At 45.7% G+C, this 24241-nt stretch overlaps 1 protein-coding gene across 1 annotated transcript in view; it reads left to right on the top strand.

The window, feature by feature from the left end:
• Positions 1-24241, top strand: part of LOC119969034 (ephrin type-A receptor 6-like) — a 956636-nt gene that overhangs the window by 553173 nt on the left and 379222 nt on the right. Inside the window, 1 exon segment of the mRNA XM_038802175.1 lies at positions 18738-19073. Coding sequence (XP_038658103.1) covers positions 18738-19073 — 336 coding nt within the window.

The raw sequence follows: 24241 nt of genomic DNA, 5'->3' as shown, positions 1-24241 counted from the left end.
ATCTGGTTCACTAATGTCCTTCAGGGAAGGAAATCTGCTGTTCTTACCCTGGTCTGGTCTACATGTGACTCCAGACTCACAGCAATGTGGCTGATTCTTAAATGCCCTCTAAAATAGCCTTGCAAGCCGTTCAGTGCAAGGCAATTTGGGTTGGATAACAAATGCTATCCAAGCTAGTAACACCCACATCCCATGAATGAATTAAACAAAATTAACATGCTGGAGTTTTTTGTGGAGGTAACAGAAAGGATCGATGAGGGTAATGCTGAGGCCATGGTGCACCTGGACTATCAAAAGCATTCAATACAGGGCCACACAACAGACTTGTGATGAAAGCTCATGGAACAAAAGAGACAGGAGCAACGTAGCAATGTGGATCCAAAATTGGCTGAATAATAGGAATAATGGTCAATGGATTTTTTTGGGCTGGAGGAAGGTTTGTAGTGGAGTTCCCCAGGGGTCAGTATTAGGAACCTTGCTTTTCAAGATTATATTAATGATCTAGATCTTAGTGTGCAGGAGACAATTTCAAAGTTTGCGGATGAGACAAAACTTGGAAGTGTTGTAAGCTGTGAAGGGAACATTGTAGAGCTTCAAAGGGCATAGACAAGTTGGTGTAACGCAAGTTGGTGGAACGGGCCAATAGGTGGCAGATGAAGCTCAATGTGGAGAAATGTGAAGTAATGTATTTTGGAAAGAAGAACAATATAAAATAAGGGGTGAAATTCTATGGGGTGCAGGGGCAGAGGGACTTGGATGTATTTATGCAGAGATCATTGAAGGTGCCATTCTCCTGTCTTTTCCCCATTCCCAGCACATTATTTTTATTCAAATAATCATCTAATGCCTCTTGAATGGTGGAGAGAACAGTTAACAAGCTACATAATATCCTCGGCTTTATTAATAGTGGCATAGAATACAGGAGATAGGAGGTTATGCTGAATTTATGCACACCAAGAATTAGATCTCAGCTGGAATATTTTATTCAGTTCTGGGCATCACACTACAGGAAGGATCTGAATGCATTGGAGGGAGTGCAGAGGAGGTTCACAAGAATGTTTCCTGGGATAAAAAAGTTCAGTTATGAAGATAGATTTGAGAGGTTGGGACTGTTCTCCTTGGAGAGAAGAAGGCAAAGAGGAGATTTGCTAGAGATGTTCAAAATCAGGAAGGGGCTGGAGAAACTGTTTCCGCTTGTAAAAGGATCAAGACTGAGAGGGCACAGATTTAAAGAGACTTGCAAAAGAAGCAAGTGCGATGTGAGAAAAAAAAATCTGATGATGACCATGGAACCATTGTCGTGTTTTGTAAAAAACCCAGCTGGTTCACGAATGCCCTCAGGAAAAGAATCTGTCATCCTTACTTGGTCTGGCCTACATGTGACCCAAGAACAACAGCAATGTGGTTGACTCTAAAATGCCCTCAGGGATGGGCAATAAATGCTAGTCCAGCCAGCGACGCACAGATCGCATGGAGGAATAAATCTGCTTTTCTACCTCAAAATGGACACTTTCTTTCAAAATTACTTTATTTTCTGAAATCATTGCAATTACTTTTCCAACTAAAGTTATTTCCTATGCCATTGCTCAAAGATAAAATACAGCCACAATAACGTTTGGATTCCTGTTCGGCAACATCAAATTCTTTCCTTGGGATCATCTTTGCTTGTATATCAGACACTCTTGTATGCCTAGTAACTGAATATTGAAAAGTAACCACCGCTTGTATTCTCAAAGTTTTATTTCACTGTTGCAAATGTTGGAAATTAACCTTGCTTCTTTTGTTCTGTGCATCAAAGCAGCTGTTGATGCCTGCCCTGACTCCATTCTTAACCAGACTATTAATTTTCTACTCAAGTAGACAGATGGTGGCATCCTGCAGAAACATAACACTTTATGCTAGCTGAATAAGTACATCGGTTTGAAATGCACCATGCAGAGATGATAGAAGAACCCAACAGTTTTCCAGGTTATTTTTATATTCCTTCATCAGGCATCTCCCCTTTCATTATCCTGACAACCCTCTGAGCAATAAAATAATTCTCCAAACCACTTTGATCTTTCGTTGATGATCTTAAATTGATGCCCTCAAGATTTATTGAGTTACCGATCAATACAAATACTTTTTCCAATTCGCCTGACAAAATCCCTTTGTGATGTGGAATATCTCTACAGCAAGTTGGAATTCCAGTCGCACAAGGCATGCACTCACATTGAAAGTACAATTCAAAATCTGGAGTTTTGGGCAGCCCTATAACAGCCCTGGGAAATGACAAAAATGAACTCTTTTGGAACTGCAGGTACAGTGGTAATTATTTTTTTCTAAGCTACACATGATAGGCTGTCAGTCAACCAGTTCAGCAAGCACTATTTTTTTTTCTAAGTCTAACTGACAACTGCAGCCTGTTTTTTTCATGTTTAAAGGGCTGGGGATTTAAATAAATTCAGATCATGATACATTAACAGATGTTATGCACCCTGCAAAAGTGTTTACACATACTCCTGAACTTTGTGACACACAAACTTGAGTTAGGGCCTCAGAATAGTGAAAAGAGGGGTCTGTTTGAACTCAGCACATTTCAAATAGTCTGTTGAGTCTGGATTTCCCATCTGTATAATGCCTCACTCCCCTTTTGAGAAAGGACGTACTGGCGCTGGAGGGTGTGCAGAGGAGATTCACTAGGTTAATCCCATAGTAGAGGGGGTTGGATTACGAGGAGAGGTTGAGTAGACTGGGACTGTAATCGTTGGAATTTAGAGGGATACGGGGGGATCTTATAGAAACATATAAAATTATGAAGTGAATAGATAGGATAGATGCGGGAAGGTTGTTTCCACTGGCGGGTGAAAGCAGAACTAGGGAGCATAACCTCAAAATAAGGTGAAGTAGATTTAGGACTGAGCTTAGGAAGAATTTCTTCACCCAAAGGGTTGTGAATCTATGGAATTCCATGCCCAGTGAATCATTTGAGACTCCTTCATTAAATGTTTTCAAGATAAAGATAGATAGTTTTTTGAAGAATAAAGGGTTATGGTATTCGGGCGGGAAAGTGGAGCTGAGTCCACAAAAGATCAGCCATGATCCCATTGAATGGCGGAGCAGGCCAGATGGCCTACTCCTGCTCCTAGTTTTTATGTACCCCTGCTAGGTATTTTTTTCCTTTCTTTATTTTGTTTGTTAAATGTTTACATACAAACATATTTGCATTGGTTCACCTCCCTTGACAATGCTTATGATGTGTTGAAAAATGTTGTGAAAGTCAGTGACTGATATACAGTAAGCTGACTGCTTTTTACTTGTCCCTAGGAAATAAAGTGTTTTTTTTCTTGGTGGTTGCTGCTCACAAACAAACACTTTTCCTTCCCAGTGCCAGTAGACAAATAACAAAAACTGCTTCAATAAAATGGGATGCATCAGAAATGGGGACGCAACTTTCACATAGGGGTCCTGCCTATCATTTATAAAGGTCCCTGGGGTCAGTCTGACTCCAGCCTTCTACATTATCTTTTGCACAGATCTTAAAAGCAATCAAAGTGCATGACAGTTCACCAAGGTGATGTGTTGGGTACTCTGGATCTGTGGAGACTGTGTTTACCTCAGCAGTAACACATACAGGCTACCAACACTTGAAATAGTACAACACTATTTTATCAAGCTAGGAACTGTTGAACATACTTTCACTGTGGGTCGACACTATGTTAGATTAAACTGAAGGCCTATGCCTATCCTAACCTATACTATCAGCACATGGTAAAGATCTGTGCTACAAGCTGTGAGCTCTGTCCTTCTTAGAGGCTGCATCCCGAATGAGCGGGAAAACTAGTGCCCTCTGTCTTTATAGTGAGTGTGCTCTAACTGGTGATTGGCTGCTGTGTTGTGTGTGTTGATTGGTCTTGCAGTGTGTCAATCAGTGTGTGTCTGCACCATGATATACTGATGTGTATATTATGACACAAGGTATTATCAGAACTGAAAGTTTATAATGATGAAAACAGGCATTAGACATTTAGGTTATTTTCACTATAGCCAAGGAGGTTGAAGGAAGACCTGCTAAGGGTGTTCAAGATGGCAAAGAATAAGTAGTGATGGATGATTTTCATTTGTCAGCGAGGTGGTGATTTGAGTTTGCAAATTTAAGATTACCACAAGCGAATTGAAGGAGCTGATCCATTTCCAGTTCAACATCCAGAGCTCATACTGGAAAGTAAGCTGAGGAGTGGGAAGTGCCATGCAGAATTTTAGATATTAAATAATTATTTGTACACTTAATAATTGTCCTTTCTGAGAATTGTATTTTTGCAATGTTTTTCATAAGCACCGTCTTTAGCTGTATTCATTGAGTGAAAACGGAAGTGGCCAAAACCTGCTAATGAGACCTTTTACAACTGTGAAAGAGATCAAAATCAAGGCCAATTTTTGTTTCACAAAATATCCACATAGTTGAAGCTCTGAATAGTGATCAGGAATAGAAATTTGGTCTGAATCTCCCGGTGTAGAGCTCCTGTGGCCCACCCAGCCAAGTTCTGTTAACACAGTTTATGGATTAAAGCTTCCAAACTTGTACTGCTTAGCTATTTTCTGATATTATCTTAGTAATAGGGATCAGGCATCTGGTGTATTCACACACAGCATCTTTATTGAACACTTCTAGATTTTTCACAAACCATCATTAAACCATAAGGTGCTTAGCTGGTAAGGCATTCTGCAGCAACACATGGATAAGGGACAGTTTGCGACTGTAGTTTTCCAAATGAAGTCTGAGTGCTCTTGCCCTTTTATTTGCAATCTCTGTTAAAATTCAAGTTCACCTTGAGATACTGTTGTCACATGGCTAAATGCCCATGGCTTGTACAGAGTTCCTATGCTTTATCTATGTTGCAATAAATATTGTGTACATTGTATTTACCAGAATAGAAATGAATTCCGCCTACATTTAGCTATTGCCCATCTGATAATATACAACATAGGGAGAGAATCAAATAATTTTACCGCCTCAAAATAGGTTGTATCATCTAATTTTATTCAGTGGGCAAAGTTTTCCACCTTGCAATGCCGCATACCTGAACTGTGCTTGATCAGAGAATCGGGCATCTGACCAAAATCGGGGTCTGCTCCCGATGCCGATTCGGGTGGCGATACGCGGTTTACGCCCCGCACCGGCAGGGGCATGCAAAACCTGCATTTGCATTCATTTAAATGTGATTAGTGCGCTTGACCCACTTTGCTGTGAGCCTCTGCGATGCTCCGCCCCTCTCATGCGGTGGTCATGCGGGCGCGATTTACTACAGATATTTACAAACTTGGACTGGGCGCCATTGCTGCTGAGTGGGAGAGAGACGGTAAGCAAAGTTTAAAAAACTATTAAAAATTGAAGTGCTTGCTGGAGGCTTGCTGCCAGAGCCGGGGGGAGTAGTGGGGAGCGACTTGGTGAAAGTCTGTCGATTCAGGGTGTCCCCCTCAGGATCAGGGTGACCTGATTCAGGCCACCATTGTTGCAGTATTTGTTTTAAATGCACCCATTTGGTACAAGTTCCAAGCCCTTGGCTGCTCACAGTGCTGACTGCTCACTGTGTCCTGTAAATGTTCACGGAGCCTCTGATCATTTGGGAGCCCACCGAACTCACCCCACTGGCTGAACATGGCCAAGCTCAATCAGTGGCACACCAATTGTTGGCACTCCTCATGCACAGCCCCACTGCAGGGGAAGCAGGGGAATAACAGCTCACCCAAACAAAGGACACATGCACCATGGCCTCAGCACCCTCCCTGACACATTGCCCCTCTCAGAGCAGAGGCCTCACCAGTGACACTATCAGTTAGCCCACTCCACTGGACCACTGGCTGTCCCCAAGCCCTGCCTGCCCACCGCGCCCTTGCGCTCATCCATCCTGCCCCCAGTCAGGTTGCCACAACCTGTGTGTCACACCCAGGACCCATATCACACTCTAGTTAAGGTCCCAACAGACGCACAGTTCCCTCGCTCACGCCCATCTGTAGGACCATCCCACAAATTAGCCTCTATGCCTGGAGGTGATTGGTGGCATACCGTGTCCCTCCGCATCGCACAACCAGTTGCCACCCTGCTGATGGGATAACACATAGCCCATCCAGTGAAAAGACCCACAGTAGATCCCACTTTTAGTAGCCCCAAACTTTTATGCCTCTTGGTTTTTCCAGGGGCTGAGTGGGGATTTGACCGGAACAACTCAGACATCCGCACACAGGTGCATCTGTGCTGTGATGGATGCCCTATGTGCCCAGGCAGCAGTCGATATAAACTTTAATCTGGACCAAGCCCACCAGGATGCCCGGGTAGCAGGATTTGCCACCAGGTACAGGCGGTGAGCGATGGAACACATTTAACCCTATGAGCACCGGCTCATCAAGGAGTGCCCTTCATAAATCGTAAGGACTTCCACTCCCTGAATGCACTGTTGGTGTGTGACCACCAGCTACACATCATGCATGTCTATGCCTGGTACCTGGGTAGCGTGTCCGATGCATACATCTTGACACACCTGTCGGTTCCTTGCACCTTCGAGGCACTCCTTTGGGGCAGGGGCTGGGTCTTGGGCGACAAGGGGCTGGTTTAGCTCGTTGGCTTTTCAAGCAGGCCAGCAGCACGGTTCAATTCCGGTACCCGCCTCCCCGGACGGGCACCGGAATGTGGCGACTAGGGGCTTTTCACAGTAACTTAATTGAAGCTTACTCGTGACAATAAGCGATTTTCATTTCATTTTTTCATTTTCAAGGGTTTCCTGCTGAAATCTTGACTAATCATGCCTGTCCAGAGGCCCCACACAGGTGGAGAACCGCTACAACGACGCCCATGCAACAACCAGGAGCGTCATTGAGTGGTGCATTGGTGTGCTCAAGATGTGCTTCCAATGCCTAGACTGCTCAGCTGGGGTGCTCCAATATAGACCCAGGAGGGTCTCGAACATCGTGGTTGCTTGCTGCGTTCTGTACGACATTGCACAGCAGAGGGAGGCAGGTCGGAGGAGAAAGAATAAAGGCAGGCTTCATCTGATGAGGAGGATGGCAAAGAAGAGCCTGGCATAGAGCCCCGGCTGACACGGCAGGCTGCCCAACATCTGCTCCAGTGTCACCACACTCGGGACAATCTCATCACCTCCAGATTTGGCAACAACCTTCCAATTTGGCAATTAGGAGAGATGGCTAGCGGTGGCTCCGCCACCCTATCCCACCTCTCTATACTCTTTTCACACCCCCCCCCCTCTTCCAAGTGGTGCCCCCTCCTCACAGCTGCTCACATTGTTGTGCTCTGACCCTTACCTCTAACCTATGTGCTGCAGTCAAGTCAACTTAGCTGGTGTCTAACTTCCTTATTTTCCGTGGCCTACCGCTCCTTCTAGGTGTGATCCCAGACAACACATCAGACACGGAGGCGGCCTGCTGCATATCCAGCCGTTTGACCTGAGGTGCCTTTGGCGGCCAAACATTGGAGGGCCTGGACCTGGATGGGTCCAGCTGACTCAGGTGATGAGGTGTCGCCCTGTTCTGCCCGCTGCCCTTGAGATGCGCCAATGTCAGGTGGGGGGGATTCAGAATTGTTGAGGTATTTCAGCAACACCCCTGCAGGAGGCACCAGCACTGGCCCCATCACTTCCTCCTCCCATGGGGTACTCAATGGCCCCTAGGCTACTCCATGGGATGGAACTTAGACCGCAGTGATCTCTAGAAGCTACACTGTCACTTGCCACTGCCAGTTCTGGAGCATGCTCTCATCTCAATCAGTGTCTCGATGCCTTCAACCATGGAGCACAAAGACTGGGTCACGTACCTCAACGAACAAGTCATGTCCCTCTGCACCGCAGTCATGTTCCTCTGTGGGCAGCACGGTGGCACAGTGGGCTAGCCCTGCTGCCTCACAGCGCCAAGGTGCCAGGTTCGATCCCAGCTCTGGGTCACTGTCCGTGTGGAGTTTGCACATTCTCCCCGTGTTTGGGTGGGTTTCATCCCCACAACCAAAAGATGTGCAGGATAGGTGGATTGACCACGCTAAATTGCCCTTTAATTGTAAAAAATGAATTGGGTACTCTAAATTTCTTTTTAAAAAGTCATGTTCCTCTGTGCCTCTCAGTCAGTGGGTGGCCAATGCTCTCGTGCCCTCAACCATGGCCCTTTGTGAATGGGCCAAGCTCTGGAGCACCGCAGCAATGACCATGTGGGCCCGGTACATGTCTACCTGTGACTGGACTTCCCTATCCTAAGCCTCAGCCATTGATCGCACAGTGTGCCCCAAGCCTTGCGCGTCTTGAACCATGGTTGTGAGTTTTTGACCCAAGGCTTCCACTACAGATGCCATCCTTTAGTGTTGGCCTGGGTACCACACATTGTCAGCACCGTCCACATAAATTATAATCTTGTGAATTTCCTTACCTCGTGGAAAAGTCACATCAACATGGGTGAGTGAATAATGTGCTATATGTGAGCTAATGTTGTGACTGAGCCACTCGTTATCCAGATACCAGAAATGGGAGTGAAAGCGAAGAACAAATAAACCTCACCAGTGCAGAGAGAGCATAATCTTACTGGATCTCGGATATTCACTGCTCCATGACTGTATTCAAAACTAGAAGAAAATGCAAATATATCTGCACATACAAACCTATTCAGCTAAACTAGCAAGTCGCTTCCTGTGCTTCTGCTGGCACACAAGATGTTGGCACAAAGAAAAAATAGTTGCCTCAGTTGCCAAGATAGCCAGGTGGCCAAAAGATACACTTGTAAGTATTGGCTTCATATACAGATCTACTTCAGTTCCTGGGGACAATTTGTGAATAGTTCCTGCTTGGTTCACTTGCAAAACAGAAATGTTTATACTTTCCATATGTTTGCAAGAGAAGGAAGCCATTCCATATGCATACGTCCATTTAACATAACGGGAGAGTTACACAAAGATCAGCAATTCTAACCAAGGAATTGAAGGGGAAAAACAGATTTAAATAATTACCATTAAATTTGATTGTGGATCAGTGTCGAAGAAATAATCTGATGTTTGCATTTCAATGCATTCAATTGCCATATTTGTTGGTACCCCTCAACCCTGCTGAGAAAGTATTTCTTCTCTTTCACCCTGAAAACTTCTTTCCAAGTGTTTTCTTTCAAAACAAATGCAGGCAAGAATTTATTTCTTCCACTGCTCTGCACCTATGTTTCATCATTTTGCTCTTGATGGGATCAGAGACACTATTATTGGTTAAATTTGTACAAGTCTTACTTTGTGTGGTTTGCTGTTTCTGTGACAGTTTTATGCACAAATATGTTTACAATACATACTGAGTAATTTAATTAAAATCCTGCAGCAGCAGAGCATGATATTAATTGAATCCATTGTAAAGGTTCCTAGGAGCAATATTCCTGTACCTTGACCTTTTGTATCAAAGTAGTTAAAAATAAAGATCTAATTTTAGCAACAATTAGTCTTAATTGAAGGAATGTTTTATTCTCTGGACTAATATCCCTCAGGGATTTGAATTCAAACTACACAAGCTCCTTCCATTTTAAAATCATTAATGTAAAGGGTGAGGAGCTCTAAGTCTGCACTGGAATTGTACAGCTTTCTGAAAGAAATGAGCCACCCTCGTCCCTTAATTTTAAATTGCATTTGTTCCATTTGAATTTGTGTAACCATTGTTCCTGTTATGTATTTGTTGTTGCTGTAAAGAGAAAAAGTAGTTGAGGTGCCACACTTGAAGTTCTTAAGAACATAGTGCGGGGTTTATTAAAAGATGTTGCTGCTGCAGTGGGTAGCTGGGTAAGGCTTACTGAGGGTAAGATGGTGAACTCCCCAGAAGCCTGCGAAACGCTCCGCTGACGTCATTGCATATCACATGACATTTCACCAGCAAAGAGTGTTACTTGAATATATAACACCCCTCCTTTCCCTTTACTCCTTAAGTGCCAATGACTTTTCTGTTAAACACTTAAACAACATATCCATCACAATACATCACTATGTTATTTCTACATATGTACATCAGTAAGACAGTCTCTTTGGTGGATGTTTGTCTCGTTTAGGTAATATCGGACATTCAGGAAATTGACTCTTTGAGATCTCGGAAGTGTCTTCCAATTCACTTGTTGGTGGTGCATCTTGAGAAACCATGGGCGAGATTCTCCGCAAATGCGGAGAATCGTGAAGGCTGCCGTGGGTCACAGCCTGTCCCACGGCAGCCTTTACGATTCCGGGGCCGATTCTCCCCCCCCGGGCGGGGCTTGGAGCGCGGCCCCGTGCGTCACGGCGGCGCGGCCTTGACGACGGTCATCAAGGCCGCACGTCAAGTGTCACACCGGCTGACGCGGCCGATGACATCAGCCACGCGTGCACAGGTTGGACAATGCCAACCCGCACATGCGCAGTTGGTGTCTTTTCCCTCAGCCGCCCCGCAAGATGTGGCGGCTTGATCTTGCGGGGCGGCGGAGGGAAAAGAGTGCGTCCTTTATGGACGCACGGCCCGCAATCAGTGGGCACCGATCGCGGGCCTATGCCCCCCTTGGCACGGCTGTGGTACTGCCGTGCCAATCGGGCCCCCGGATGCCCCAAACGGGCATCTGGCGCCCGTTTCACGACGGCAGCAAGCAGATGTGTTTGCTGCCGTGTTGAAACGGGCGTGACGTCCCGGCCGCTCGGCCCATCGGCCTCGGAGAATCAGCGCTCGCCGTTTTTTACGGCGAGCGGCGATTCGTGGCGTGGGTCGGGCGTGGGGGGGGGAGAATAGCGGGAGGGCGTGAAAAATGTCGGGAGGCCCTCGCGCTATTCTCCCACCCGGCGTGGGGGCGGAGAATCGCGCCCCATCTCTGGATCTGTCTCCATTGGTATTGGCGATTCTGTAGTGATAGACTCAGTAATTCCTACAATAGTGGACCTCAGTTCTAGTGTATCACTGATCATACTCTCCAATGAGAATATTTCTGCCTCAGACATTGTACATTCACTTTGTGAAGATAATAACTGGTCAGTGTGACAACGCTAAACTCGTTCATCGCCTGTTTGAACTATGTAAGATATTGGACCTGTCTTGGCTAGAATGATGGTTGGAGTCCATTTTTCACTCATAGTATAATTTCTAGCTAGAACACATTCTCCATGGTTAAAGACTCTACTCTTCAAATTTTACTCTTTTCTAACGATTTGTGTTTGATACTGTCGCCTGACAATTTCTGAAGTTGTTGGTGGTGTCAAGAGGTCAAATTATGTTCTCAATTATTTCCTCTTGAATAGTAGCATCGCTGGTGAACTTTTCATTGTTGAATGTATGGAATTTCTATCTGACATTGCGAAGTTGTTAACACATCTAGGTAAAGAGCCTTGATCTCTTGATGCCTTTACTGTGTGTTTGAGCAATTGCACAAAGCGTTTGGCCAACCCGTTGGTTGCTGGGGGATACAGCGTTGATTTAATGTGGCGGATACCAATCATCTTGAAGAAATCCTCGACTCTGTTGATGTAAATCGGGTCCCATTATCAATCTCAAATTGCTCCAGCCTTCTAAATCTTGCGAATACCTCACTTAGTCTCTCAAGTGTCTGTTCAGTTGTCATGGACTTTATGATTGCGACTCCTGGCCACGTTGTGTGCGTGTCAACCATCTGCAAGAACATATGTTCCTTGAATGGCTTAGCATAGTCAATATGAATTCTCTGATATGGCTGTGGAAGTCATTCCCACGGATGCAAAGGTTGCAGAGGTGGAGTATTTGTTAATGTTATGCATGATTGGCATAGGCACACCTTCTGAATTTGGGCATCTAAACCCAGCCACCAGATGTAGCTGTGTGGCAAGTCCTTCACGCTCACCACAGCAGGATGTGCTTCATATAGCTGTTCAAGGATTCTGTTTCATATACACGGCAGAATGATTACTCAAATACCCCACAGCAGAACTCCACTCTGAACTATCAATTAAAGATGCCAAGTGAAGTAGGGCTTGAAGTGTGGATTATTTTGGTGCATATTTTTCAATTGGCTTTTTGGATCATATCCATAACCTTCCCCATCACTGGATCGGTTCTTTATACCTTTGTACTTGCAATGAAGTTACCGGTATGTTTTCAACGTCGGAGATATACAAGATATTTACAAAATTTTCCTCAGATTCTTGTTTGACTTCTTGATCATCTTTGACTTGTAGGGGCAGTCGAGATAAAGTGTCTGCTCTGACTTAGATACTGGATGTCATAATTGTGTGCCGACAAGATTAAAGATTATCTTTGAAATCGACTAGCTGTAAAGAAGGAATGCGCTTATAGGGCCAAAGATTGTAGTTAAGAGTTGATGGTCAGTCAAAAGTGTAAAATGGCATCCATAAAGGTAATGTTGGAAACTTATTATGTCGAAAATAATGCTCAAAGCTTCTTTTTCCAGTTGAGCATTGTTCGACTCAGGGCTAGTTAAGGTTCTAGAGGTAAATACTATTTGTCGATCCTCTCCTGAGGGCATTATGTGTGAGACAATTGCACCAACCCCATAAGGTGATGTATTGCACGTAATCTGTAGCCTCAGCTTTGGACTGTAATGAACCAATAATTCCAATTTCTTTGTTCAGCTGCCAAGCTTGTTTGACACAAAACACAAGTGTGGAATGGCTTCTGCCTCATTACTAAGTGAGGAATGAATTTGCCATAATAACTGAGCAATCATAAAAATGACCTCAATTGAGTCATATTCTGTGGATGTGGAGCTCATGGGGATCTTGGGCATCTTCTTTGGATCTTTATGGAAACCATCTCTATCAGTGATATGACCCACATAGTTGGCAGATAACTTAAAAATGTACCCATTAATTTCTTGATTCTAAGGTTATGATTCTGCAAACATACAAGAGTAGCTTCCAAATTCTTTACATGTTCTTTATAATTTGAACCTGTAAGAAGAATATCATCTGGGTAACATTGCACATCAGATAGCCCACTCAGTATTTGATCCATGGATCTCTTAAAAAGAATTGGTGCTGAAGTTATCCCGAATGGAAGCTGTCGATAATGAAAAAGGCCCTTCTCTGTCATTATGGTACGTTCATCTGAAGATATGCTTGAGAAAGATCTATCTTGCTAAGTTTGTGGCCTCCCGAGAGTCCAACAAATACATCTTCGATAACTGGTAGAGGATAATGGTCAGCACACAATGCTGGGTTGATTGTGGTTTTAAAATCCACATATTCTTATTGAACCATCCCTTTTTAACACCGGAACGATTGATGTCGCCCAATCACTGGTGGCAACAGGCTCAGTGATTATGATTTCAAGTAGCATCTCAAATTGTTCTTCAGACGGAGAGACAAATGACCTTCCAAGATTGTCATTAACTCTTTGTAAGTCTTTTCTCCTCGTTTATCTGGGTGGACTAGATTTTCTTTTTAACAATTTGAATGTTTTTCACCCAACTGAGCTGAGAAAAGTTCAGTTGGTTTTCTGGTTTTCTGGTTTTCTGGTGTCTGATTTTCCACAAGGTACAGTTGGAAGCTTTCCTCATAATAATTCCATGTTGTATAATCCTCGTCAAACACGCCCATGGCGTCACATTTTCCCGCTATTTTTCCAATTTTGGTTCCCTGCTCTGTAATCTTTCAGTCTTTCTCCCTTCCGTTTATTTCCCAAAAGCAAGCGATCTCCAACTCTACAAGCAAACTGGTTCTTTCCTTGTCTGTACTATTGATTCCTGAGTAGCAGGTTGCAGAGTCAGTAGCCTTCTAGGTTCCTGTTCCCGTTTACAGTGCCACCTATGCGGTCTCCACAGCTTCCACCCATTAAAAGCAGTAAGTATGATACCTGAAACTCCCAATTATCGTTTAAAAGATATGCATGAGTAACTCACAGTTGCGTCCTGATTTAGTTTTGAAATTATTTCGCACAAGTGGCTGTCATGATCGATTGACGGACTCATCAACTCCTCTCTATGATTTGAATGATTTTCTTTTCTGGTCTACTTGCCACAAACTTGTTGATGATTTTCAGCACAGTGTTGATGATGGTTTCCTTCAGACCTTAAATCTCTGTGGATGATTGTTTATGGCCTAAATCTTTATCAATGTTTTTTTCTTCTGCACAAATCCTTGTTGATGGTCGTTTATGGATCGACTCCTCATCGCCAGTTTTCTCTTCTGTAATATATTTTTCATTACCACAAAGAGAAATAGAAGGAGAGGTGACATGCTTTAAGTTGGAAAAACATAGTGCAGGGTTTATTAAGAGATGTTGTAGCTACAGAGTAAGATGGTGAACTCCCCAAAAGCCTGCAAAAGGGGCTGACTTCATTTATTTATATTGTTATATTTATATTTTATAATCTTTATTGGCACAAGTAGGCTTACATTAACATTGCAATGAAATTACTGTGAAAAACTCGTAGTCGCCACATTCTGGCGCCTATTCGGGTACACTGAGGGAGAATTCAGAATGTCTAATTCACCTAATTGCATATCATGGGCCTGGCTTAGCACCGTGGGCTAAACAGCTGGTTTGTAATGCAGAACAAGGCTAGCAGCGTACCAGCCTCCCCTAACAGGCGCCGGAATGTGGCGACTGGGGGCTTTTCACAGTAATTTCATTGAAGCCTACTTGTGACAATAAGCGATTATTATTATTATGCGGCATTTCACCAGCAGATTGTATTTTTAAAATTAATTTACGGGATGTGGGCGTTGTTATATTACTGGGTCTAGTAATATGTATCGTTACTAGTTGCTGTTGATGCCGATGGTCTGATGGTGTGATCCTGAAGAAGCCACGAGTCTTCAACTTAAGCAATCTAATTTATTAAGTAATGATTAATTATATCTGAGTTCGACACTCTACAGAACTATCTCTAGAAATCAAGTAATAAAATATGATTGTATTAACTGATTCACAACTATAAATACTAACTATATTGAGAGCTATCTATCATACACCACTGCTTACTAAACACTCCTGGGATGAAAGAGACCAAGATCCTCTTGGAGCTGATACTTATCCTGGGATCTAGTGGTGCCAGGGAATGGGAGGACCGCGGGACGAGGCTGCTCCCGGCCCAGGAGCTCCCTGTGCCCACCAGGATCCGGAGGGATCGTGGGACAAGGCTGCTCCCGGCCCAGGAGCTCCCTATGCCCGCCACTGACTGAAGGGACCGCGGAACAAGGCTGCACCCGGCCCAGGAGCTCTCTATGCCCACCACTGACCGAAGGGACTGCGGGACAAGGCTGCTGCCGGCCCAGGAGCTCCCTCTGCCCACCAGGGACTGGGGGATCGCCGGACAAGGCTGCACCCAGCCCAGGAGCTCCCTATGCCCGCCACTGACCGAAGAGACTGCGGGACGAGGCTGCTCCCGGCCCAGGAGCTCCCTGTGCCCGCCAGGGACTAGGGGGATCACCGGACGAGGCTGCACCCAGCCCAGGAGCTTGCTGTGCCCGCCAGGGTCCGGAGGGACCGCGGGACGAGGCTGCTCCCGGCCCAGGAGCTCCCGGTGCCTGCCAGGGACTGGGGGGATCGCCGGACGAGGCTGCTCCCGGCCCAGGAGCTCCCTGTGCCCGACAGGGTCTGGGGGGACAGCAGGACGAGGCTGCACCCAGCCCAGGAGCTCCCTGTGCCCGACAGGGTCTGGGGGGACAGCAGGACGAGGCTGCACCCAGCCCAGGAGCTCCCTGTGCCCGACAGGGTCTGGGGGGACAGCAGGACGAGGCTGCACCCAGCCCAGGAGCTCCCTGTGCCCAACAGGGTCTGGGGGGACAGCAGGACGAGGCTGCAACCGGCCCAGGAGCTCCCTGTGCCCGCCAGGGACTGGGGGGAATGCCGGACAAGGCTGATCCCGGCCCAGAGCTCCCTGTGCCCGCCAGGGACTGGGGGGAACGCCGGACAAGGCTGATCCCGGCCCAGAGCTCCCTGTGCCCGCCACCGATTGAAGGCTGTACTGGAACAGCTTGGCTAAGGGTGTGGCAAGTTCTGGAGCAGAAGTCTTCAGTACTATTGTTGGGATATTGTCAGGGCCCATAGCCTTTTCAGTGCCTACTGCCTTCTGCTGTAGACATAGATAGATTGGAGAGTTGGGCAGAGAAATGGCAGGTGGAGTTCAATCCAGGCAAATGAGAGGTGATGCATTTTGGAAGATCTAAATCAAGAGCGGACTATACGGTCAATGGAAGAGTCCTGGGGAAAATTGATGTACAGGGAGATCTGGAAGTTCAGGTCCATTGTACCCTGAATGTGGCAACGCAGGTCGATAGAGTGGTCAAGAAGGCATACAGCATGCTTGCCTTCATTGGACGGCGTATTGAGTACAAGAGTCGGCAGGTCATGTTACAGTTGTATAGGACTTTGGTTAGGCCACATTTGGAATACTGCGTGCAGTTCTGGTCACCACATTACCAGAAGGATGTGGATGCTTTAGAGAAGGTGCAGAGGAGGTTCACCAGGATGTTGCCTGGTATGGAGGGTGCTAGCTATGAAGAAAGGTTGAGTAGATTAGGATTATTTTCATTGGAAAGACGGAGGTTGAGGGGGGACCTGATTGAGGTCTACAGAATTATGAGAGGTATGGACAGGGTGGCTAGCAACAAGCGTTTTCCAAGAGTGGGGGTGTCAATTACAAGGGGTCACGATTTCAAGGTGAGAGGGGGAAAGTTTAAGGGAGATGTGGTGTGGAAAGTTTTTTACGCAGAGTGTGGTGGGTGCCTGGATCGCTTTGCCAGTGGAGGTGGTAGAGGCGGGCACGATAGCATCATTTAAGATGCATCTCGACAGATATATGAATGGGCGGGGAATAGAGAGAAGTAGATCCTTGGAAAATAGGCAACAGGTTTAGATAAAGGATCTGGATCGGCGCAGGCTGGGAGGGCCAAAGGGCCTGTACCTGTGCTGTAATTTTCTTTATTATTTGTTCTTTGTTCTTTGTTTCTTGATATCACATTGCGTGAGTAGTATTGGCTGAATGCTGACATCTGTGATCCTGGGGACCTCCGGTCGAGGCTGAGATGCATCATCCACTGGGCACTTCTGGCTGAAAATTGTTGCGAATGCCTCAGCCTTTTCTTTTGCACATATGTGCTGGGCTCCTCCATCATTGAGGGTGGGGATATTTGTGGAGCCTCCTCCTCCAGTGAGTTGTTTAATTGTCCACTCCCATTCCCGGCTGGATGTGGCAGGACTACAGAACTTAGATCGAATGCATAACACTACCCTTCTCTTCTGCCGATTTTTACTGTCTTGGACAGCAGTGCAGACATGACACATTTCTTCCTTTTAAAGTATTTTTATTGCCATTTTCAATTTTGCACAGTGAAACATTGTGTTCATCATTTACAGTTTATACAGTTCTTATGTATGTACAATCTTTCTTGCTATATCCCCCCCCCCCCTTCCCCTCTCACCCCCTCATCCCTCCTTGGCATCCCCCTTTCCCGCTCTGGGCCCCTCTCACCCCCCTATTCCTCCTTGGCATCCCCCTTTCCCGCTCTGGGTGTTCTGCCTCTGAGCTCCTGTTCCCCCTTTCCTCACCCTTCCTTCTGTGGTTTTTTGTTGCAGGCTTTATGGGTTCGGGGGGGCTTCCTGCCCCCTCTCCCCTCTTCCTCCCCCTCCTCCATGTTTCTTCCTGTGATTTCCCCTGATTTTCCTCCTCATTTCCTCCCCCCTCCCTTTTGTAGCTCTTAGTGTTGTGTATATCTGTCTGCTCTCCCCCGTCTCACTCTTTCCCTCTTTCACTAGTCACTGTTGGCCTCAAACAGGTCTTGGAACAGGCTGATTAATTCCCCCCATGCTCTGAGGAAGACTTCTTTCGACCCTTGGATGGTGTACTGTATCTTCTCCAGATGGAGAAATTCTGCCAGGTCTGCCAGCCAGTCTGCAGCTGTGGGTGGTGCGGCTGATCACCAGCCGGGCAGGATTCTCCGGCGTGCGATTAGGGAAGCGAAAGCAAGGCCATCGGCCCTCTTCCCCATGTGTAGCTCTGGTTGTTCTGATATCCCGAAGATTGCCTCTCTCAGGCACGGCTCCACCCTCATCCCCACAACCTTGGATATTGCCTCAAAGAAGGATGCCAGAACCCTACAAGTCTGAGGAAAGCGCAGAACCGGTTCATTCTGGGTCTGGTTAGGTGCACTCTGTGCACCACTTTAAACTGCATGAGACTGAACCTTGTGCAGGAGGAGATAGAGTTGGCCCTGCTCAGTGCTTTGCTCCAGAGTCCCCAGCCTACCTCCATCCCCAGTTTGTCTCCACACTTTTGTTTGGCTTCATTGAGTGGTAGTCTCACCCTGTCCAGCAGCTGTCCCTTGATTTTCCTGCAGTTTCCCCCTTCCTTACTATGACATGACACATTTCTGCTGAAGGGCTGAAATATGTATATCATGGCAGACACTGCAAATGGATCCTTCCACTCAGTCCATGCAAGTCTTCTGTGACAGCTCTCCACAGCTGTGCTTTGAGAACACAAAGGAAATTGTGGACTAAAGCTGCTTTTGCACATCTTTGTATAAAAACCTAGGATTGGTGATGTCGGCAACAGAAGTGGCCAAGCATTTAACGTTATGCCAGAACTTTTTTGGAACTTTAATATTCCATCCTCTGTGCGATTTACAAGTACAAAATTAGCTGGTATCTCCAAGTCTTATTAGATATCATAAAACCACAATTTCTGAAGCACACTGAAATCACAGAGGCCTTCAGTTGATTGATTTGACCTCAATGTGAAAATGATAGAGGCGGAGTAGCTTTAACATACTGTGTCACTTTTTCTACCCATAGGACCTCCTTCTACTCCTCGAAATGTCATTTTCAACATTAATGACTCATCACTAATTCTGGAGTGGAGCCCACCAGTCGACACGGGGGGACGGAAAGATCTCACCTATAATGTCATCTGCAAGATGTGTGGCTTGGGTCCTAAGAAGTGCTCGCTCTGTGGAGGAAGCATGCGATTTTTACCTCGCAACACAGGCCTGACAAATACTTCAGTGACTGTCGTTGACTTTCTTGCCCACATGAACTACACATTTGAAATCGAATCAGAGAATGGGGTCTCCAGCGAGAGCATGGTTCCCAGGCAGTTTGCCATTCTCACGATCATCACCAATCAAGCCGGTAAGCCACCTTTTGTGTCTATCCCCTTGTAGCATTAATTCTAAGATTAAAGATCAATTTGCAATCCTCTGGTTGCAGATTTTAGTCTCAGACTAAACTACACTAACTAATAAAAATTAAACTGGGATGGGTTTCACTCGGTGCTTGGGTGTTAGTCAAGCCTGATGGTCGAACCCTCAATAGAAAGAAATTGAGACTATGCACTAACCATTGAATTGTAAAATGTGATCATGTGGCAAACTGTATAATTCATGAACAGCTGAGTTGCAATGTCATATCAAAATTGATTATTGTAATGTAACCGCTACCAGATGTTTCATGTGGTGTAGCTGTATCCGATTCCAAACAGGAAAACTGGGTCTAACTTTAAAAGCAAAATATTTGGAGATGATCAATGCCTGCTGCTTCAGTAAAAGTGATCCTATAATAAATAATTCCATAACATATAAAGCATCAGCCATTGCTCAGTGGGCAGTACTTGAGACAGGATGTTGGGGATTCAAATCCAACTCCAAGGCTTGAGCACGAAAATCAAGGCAGACACCCCAGTGCAGCACCAAGGGAGTATTGCATTGTCAGAAATGCTGTCTATTGGCTAAGACTTTAAACTGAAGCTTATCTGCCCTATCAGGCAGACGGAAACTTCTCATGGACTTATTTCAAGGAAGAGCAGGGAAGTTATCCCTGGTATTCTGGCAAATATTTATCCCACTATCTACATCATTATCTGATCATTATCACACTGCGGTTTGTGGAAACTTACTCTCCACAAATTGACTACTGCATTTCCTACAAGGCAATAGTGAGTAGAATACCTCAATGGCCATAAAGTGTTTTAGGACTTCTTGTGGTTATGAAAGGAAAGTCTTTATTTAAATTAGATTATTACCATGTTGTAAATTCAGGACATTTCTGCCGTCAATTAATAGATACCATCCAATTGTAAACAAAGAGATTGATTTAAGTTGGGACTTAACCTATCTGCCAGCGAGGTTATATTTCTCATGTCAGGTTGGTTTTCTTTTGCTCTTTCTCCCAATATCAGTTTCGTTCAGTTGGTAACACTCCCCACTCTGAGTTAGAAGGCTATGGGTTCAAACTTCATTGTGGACTTGCTCACACAAAGTAGGCTGAGAGTTTAGTGCAGTACTGAGAGAGTGCAGCATTTAGAGAATGCTGCCTTACAGAAATACCATCAAACAAAGTCAAGCCAATATAATGGATTCCAAGGCACTATTCGAGGAAGAGCAGGAAATCCTCCCAGCTAGCTAACCAGCATTGCTCCCTCAACAAACTGCTGCTGAGTACAGAACAGATTAAATATCTCTCATCTAATTTGCGGTCAATACTGCTGAGTCGTCATTGTCTGCCATTCTAACTTCCAGAACAGTGACTAAACTTCAAGAAAGAACAATTCTTTCAGTATGAAGGGTTAGGTGTTACATAAATGCAAGTTTTTACTTCAGTTTTGATAGTCTTTTTGTTCCATGTTCGCAAAAATTTCAGATTCCCAAGAATGTGTATAGTGTCGGTGAAAATATTCACAAATAGCCCTTTGAGTGAGTAAAGAAGTGATTTATTAATTTTCAGAATTCTGGGAGAAAGGCCTTTGACTCCCATGGTCTGCAGCACCCTTTCTCGCCTGAGCTGAGGTCGCACTAGGTTAATATACAGAAGGGAAGCGGAATTAGTTTGCATTCGCATTTACATATACTCAATCAATTCTGTTTGCGTCACACTCCATAACATGCATCTTTAATGCCATAAATGGCTACAAGTTAGCTCCTATAGCCTCTCATTGGTAGTCTGTGACCCATTACAGATAACAGTTACATACAGCCACATTGAACAAGTGCTTCCTCATTCCTTGCTAGTTCCTTAATTTGAGGCCCCTTTGTCCAGTCTGTTAGCTAAGTAGCTAACAATAACGACATTGGGCAAGTTTGCTAATGGATAATTGTCACAGCTTCTGTGTCACTTGTTTTGCACAAAGCTTTACTTACTTCAGCAGCAGACACTGATAATAACATAGGGTCAAGAACTTTGACAGAGTCCATTTTATATCAGGCGGCATCCATGTTGTATCTTCTGTACTCCATTCAGAATTCTACCTCTTCAATAGATATGTGAGACTGAGTTATAAGGTTATAAATGAATCATTTGTTTGACATTATAAACCACAATAAATAAACTTGAGTCGTTAATGACCATTATACTCTGGTCGAAAACCAATCATTTTGGAACCCTGCTACTCTGTTTGAGAGCTTGGACCGATCACGTGCATTATGTCAGTTGTGATAATTGCAAAATTGTCTCATCATATTGATAAAAAGTGATGATTCAGATGTATTATTGATCCCAGGATTTCTAGTACAAGTCATTATGATAATACTCTCGGTACTGTTAGCTAATGCAGAATGTTGCTGAGGCTGCAGAGTCCAATAAAACAGGAGTTTTACTGTGACACATCAGACTGTGCTGTCTCCATCTTTCACACGGCTGCTTGAGAGAGAGCAAACCATGCGATGCTAAGTCATGTCCTGTGATGATGAACAGAGTATTGGATTATCATATTACACAGTTAGAGTTACGTCTTATACCACATCCCCTCTGTCTCCCTGACTTCCATTTCTATATTGTGAAGATCAAACAAACCACATCTTTAACTCTGGTGTGTTGCAGTTGCTTTTTTCTCTTAAGTCCTATTTTTCTGCCTTTTTTATATAAGAACAAGCACTGTGGCAGTTTTACAAGTCTGCCCAAAAGGAGCCCCTTCTGCTTTGGAGGGAATTGGGCTGTGGATTCCTGAGGGTGATCTCTCCGAATCTGCTGCACAGGACGGAAGTTAGTAGATGACTCAGGTTCACCAGTCAGGTTGTCATCTAGACTGGTGGATGAGTGTTGTATCTCTGGCCCGTTTGATTGATTAGGTGACTGCTTCTAGAATGAGAGATCATAGTTTTAGGATAAGGGGTAGCAGATATAAAACTGAGAGGATGAGAATTTACTTCTCGCAAAGGCTCGTGAATCTGTGGAATTCACTGTCCCAGAGTGCGGCAGATTCCAGGACGTTGAATAAAATGAAGGAGGAGACAGACAGATTTTTAATTAGCAATGATTTAAGGGTTATGGAGAATGGGCAGGAAAATGGAGTTGAGACCGAGATGAGATCAGCTATGATCGTATTGAATGGCAGAGCAGGCTCGAGGGACTGAATTGTCCACTGCTCCTCCTAGTTCTTATGTTCTTATGCTTCCATGGGATAGAGGGTTGCTTCTGTTTGGCAACGAGAGCACCTCTGTTCTGTCTCACTGTGCCATGTTCTGTTTGGACAATGTGCACCTGTAGATGTGGGGCGGAATTCTCCGACCCCCCACGGCGAGTCGGAGAATCGTCCGGGGCCGGCGTCAATCCCGCCTCCGCCATGTCCCGAATTCTCCGCCCCCCCGAGATTTGGCGAGGGTGGGAATCGCACCGCGCCATTCGGCAGGCCCCCCGCAGCAATTCTCCAGCCCACGATGGGCCGAAGTACCGCCGCTGACAGGCTTTTCCCGCCAGCGTGGTTTAAACCACCTCTGGTACCGGCGGGATTGGTGGCGCGGGCGGGCTCCGGGGTCCTGGGGGGGGGGGGGGGGGGGGCGCGGTGCGATCTGACCCCGAGGGGTGCCCCCACAGTGGCCTGGCCCGCGATCGGGGCCCACTGATCGGCAGGCGGGCCTGTGCCATGGGGTCACTCTTTTTCTTCTGCTCCCGCCATGGCCTTCACCATGGCGGGGACAGAAGAGACCCCCTCCTGGTTTGACGTCAGCAGCCGCTGATGTTCCGGCGCATGCGCGGACTTCCCTTTCGGCCACGGCTGGCGTGACGCCAAAGGCCGTTCGCGCCGGCCAGCGGAGCGGGAACCACTCCGACACGGGCCTAGCCCCTAAAGGTGCGCTCCGCACCTTTGTGGAGGCCCAACGCCGGAGTGGTTCACGTCACTCCGTCCCACCGGGACCACCCGCCGGGTAGGGGAGAATCCCGGCCGTGGTGTCTGTTCGCTTGTCCAGAATAAGCTTGGTCTTGGATCCAAACTAGCTCTCATGGCTGGAATCTGGCAGGTTATGTGCCTTGTGTACTGTCCTGAAGACAGGAAAGAAAATATATATCTACGTCAACCTTGGTACTTCATAAAATTATTTGCTTTCTTTAAAATGGCTAAAGTCTTTATCCTGGCCTGCCAATGACAAAGGAGTTTCTAACCTTCAGAACCAGCAGGGCCCTTGTAATTTTTAAAGAAATGCGAATGTCTGCGACTGCAGAGAATCAAATTCCAAAGCGATGCACCAACACCCGTTATATTTCTGAGGTAGAGCCTCAATGGTGACGGTATGACTGCAAGGACAAAATGGACCCTGACTCCTCTATTAAACACCTCATGATTCCAGACCTGGAAAAATACATCCTGTATACAAAATCCAGGAGAAGAAGTGGGAGATATGTCACATGACCTCCCCAAACTCCCAGGACCTGTAATATTGCCATGTGGAACTGAACCCAGGGAGTATACCATTTTACCACCCAATGTGTAGCAGCTGAACGAGCTGTTTCCAGTTACATTGCCTGGTCCTCATTTACACTGGGTACTACTGCAACATCGGAACTCCTGGACCTAGGCTTATATTTAATCTCCACTGTGGTGATCTTTATGAGGGGTTTCCACGATGGAAGGCAAAATGATCACAAAGATACACAAAGCTCTTTTGAAGAACTAAACTAATTTTATTAACACTACAAAATTTGATTTTGACACTTATTCTGAATAGCACAGAATCATAGAATGCACAGTCAGAAGGAGGTCATTCGGCCCATGGAAAGAGCACCCCACTTAAGCCCACACTTCCAACCTATCCTCGTAACCCAGTAACCCCACCTAGCCTTTTTGGACACTAAGGGCAATTTAGCGTGGCTAATCTACCTAACCTGCACATCTTTGGGCAGTGGGAGGAAACCGGAGCACCCGAAGGAAACCCACCCAGACACGGGGAGAACGTGCAGACTCCACACAGACGGTGACCAAAGCCGGGAATCGAACCTGGGACCCTGGAGCTGTGAAGCAACTGTGCTAACCACTGTGCTACCATGCTGCCCTTAGCAGACATACCTGTAAGAATTAAACTGCACTCACT

The sequence above is a fragment of the Scyliorhinus canicula genome, chromosome 7 (genome assembly GCF_902713615.1).
Source record: "Scyliorhinus canicula chromosome 7, sScyCan1.1, whole genome shotgun sequence".
NCBI lineage: Eukaryota > Metazoa > Chordata > Chondrichthyes > Carcharhiniformes > Scyliorhinidae > Scyliorhinus > Scyliorhinus canicula.
The sequence above is the reverse complement of the archived record's forward strand: the minus strand, read 5'-3'. Positions and strand labels throughout refer to the sequence as shown.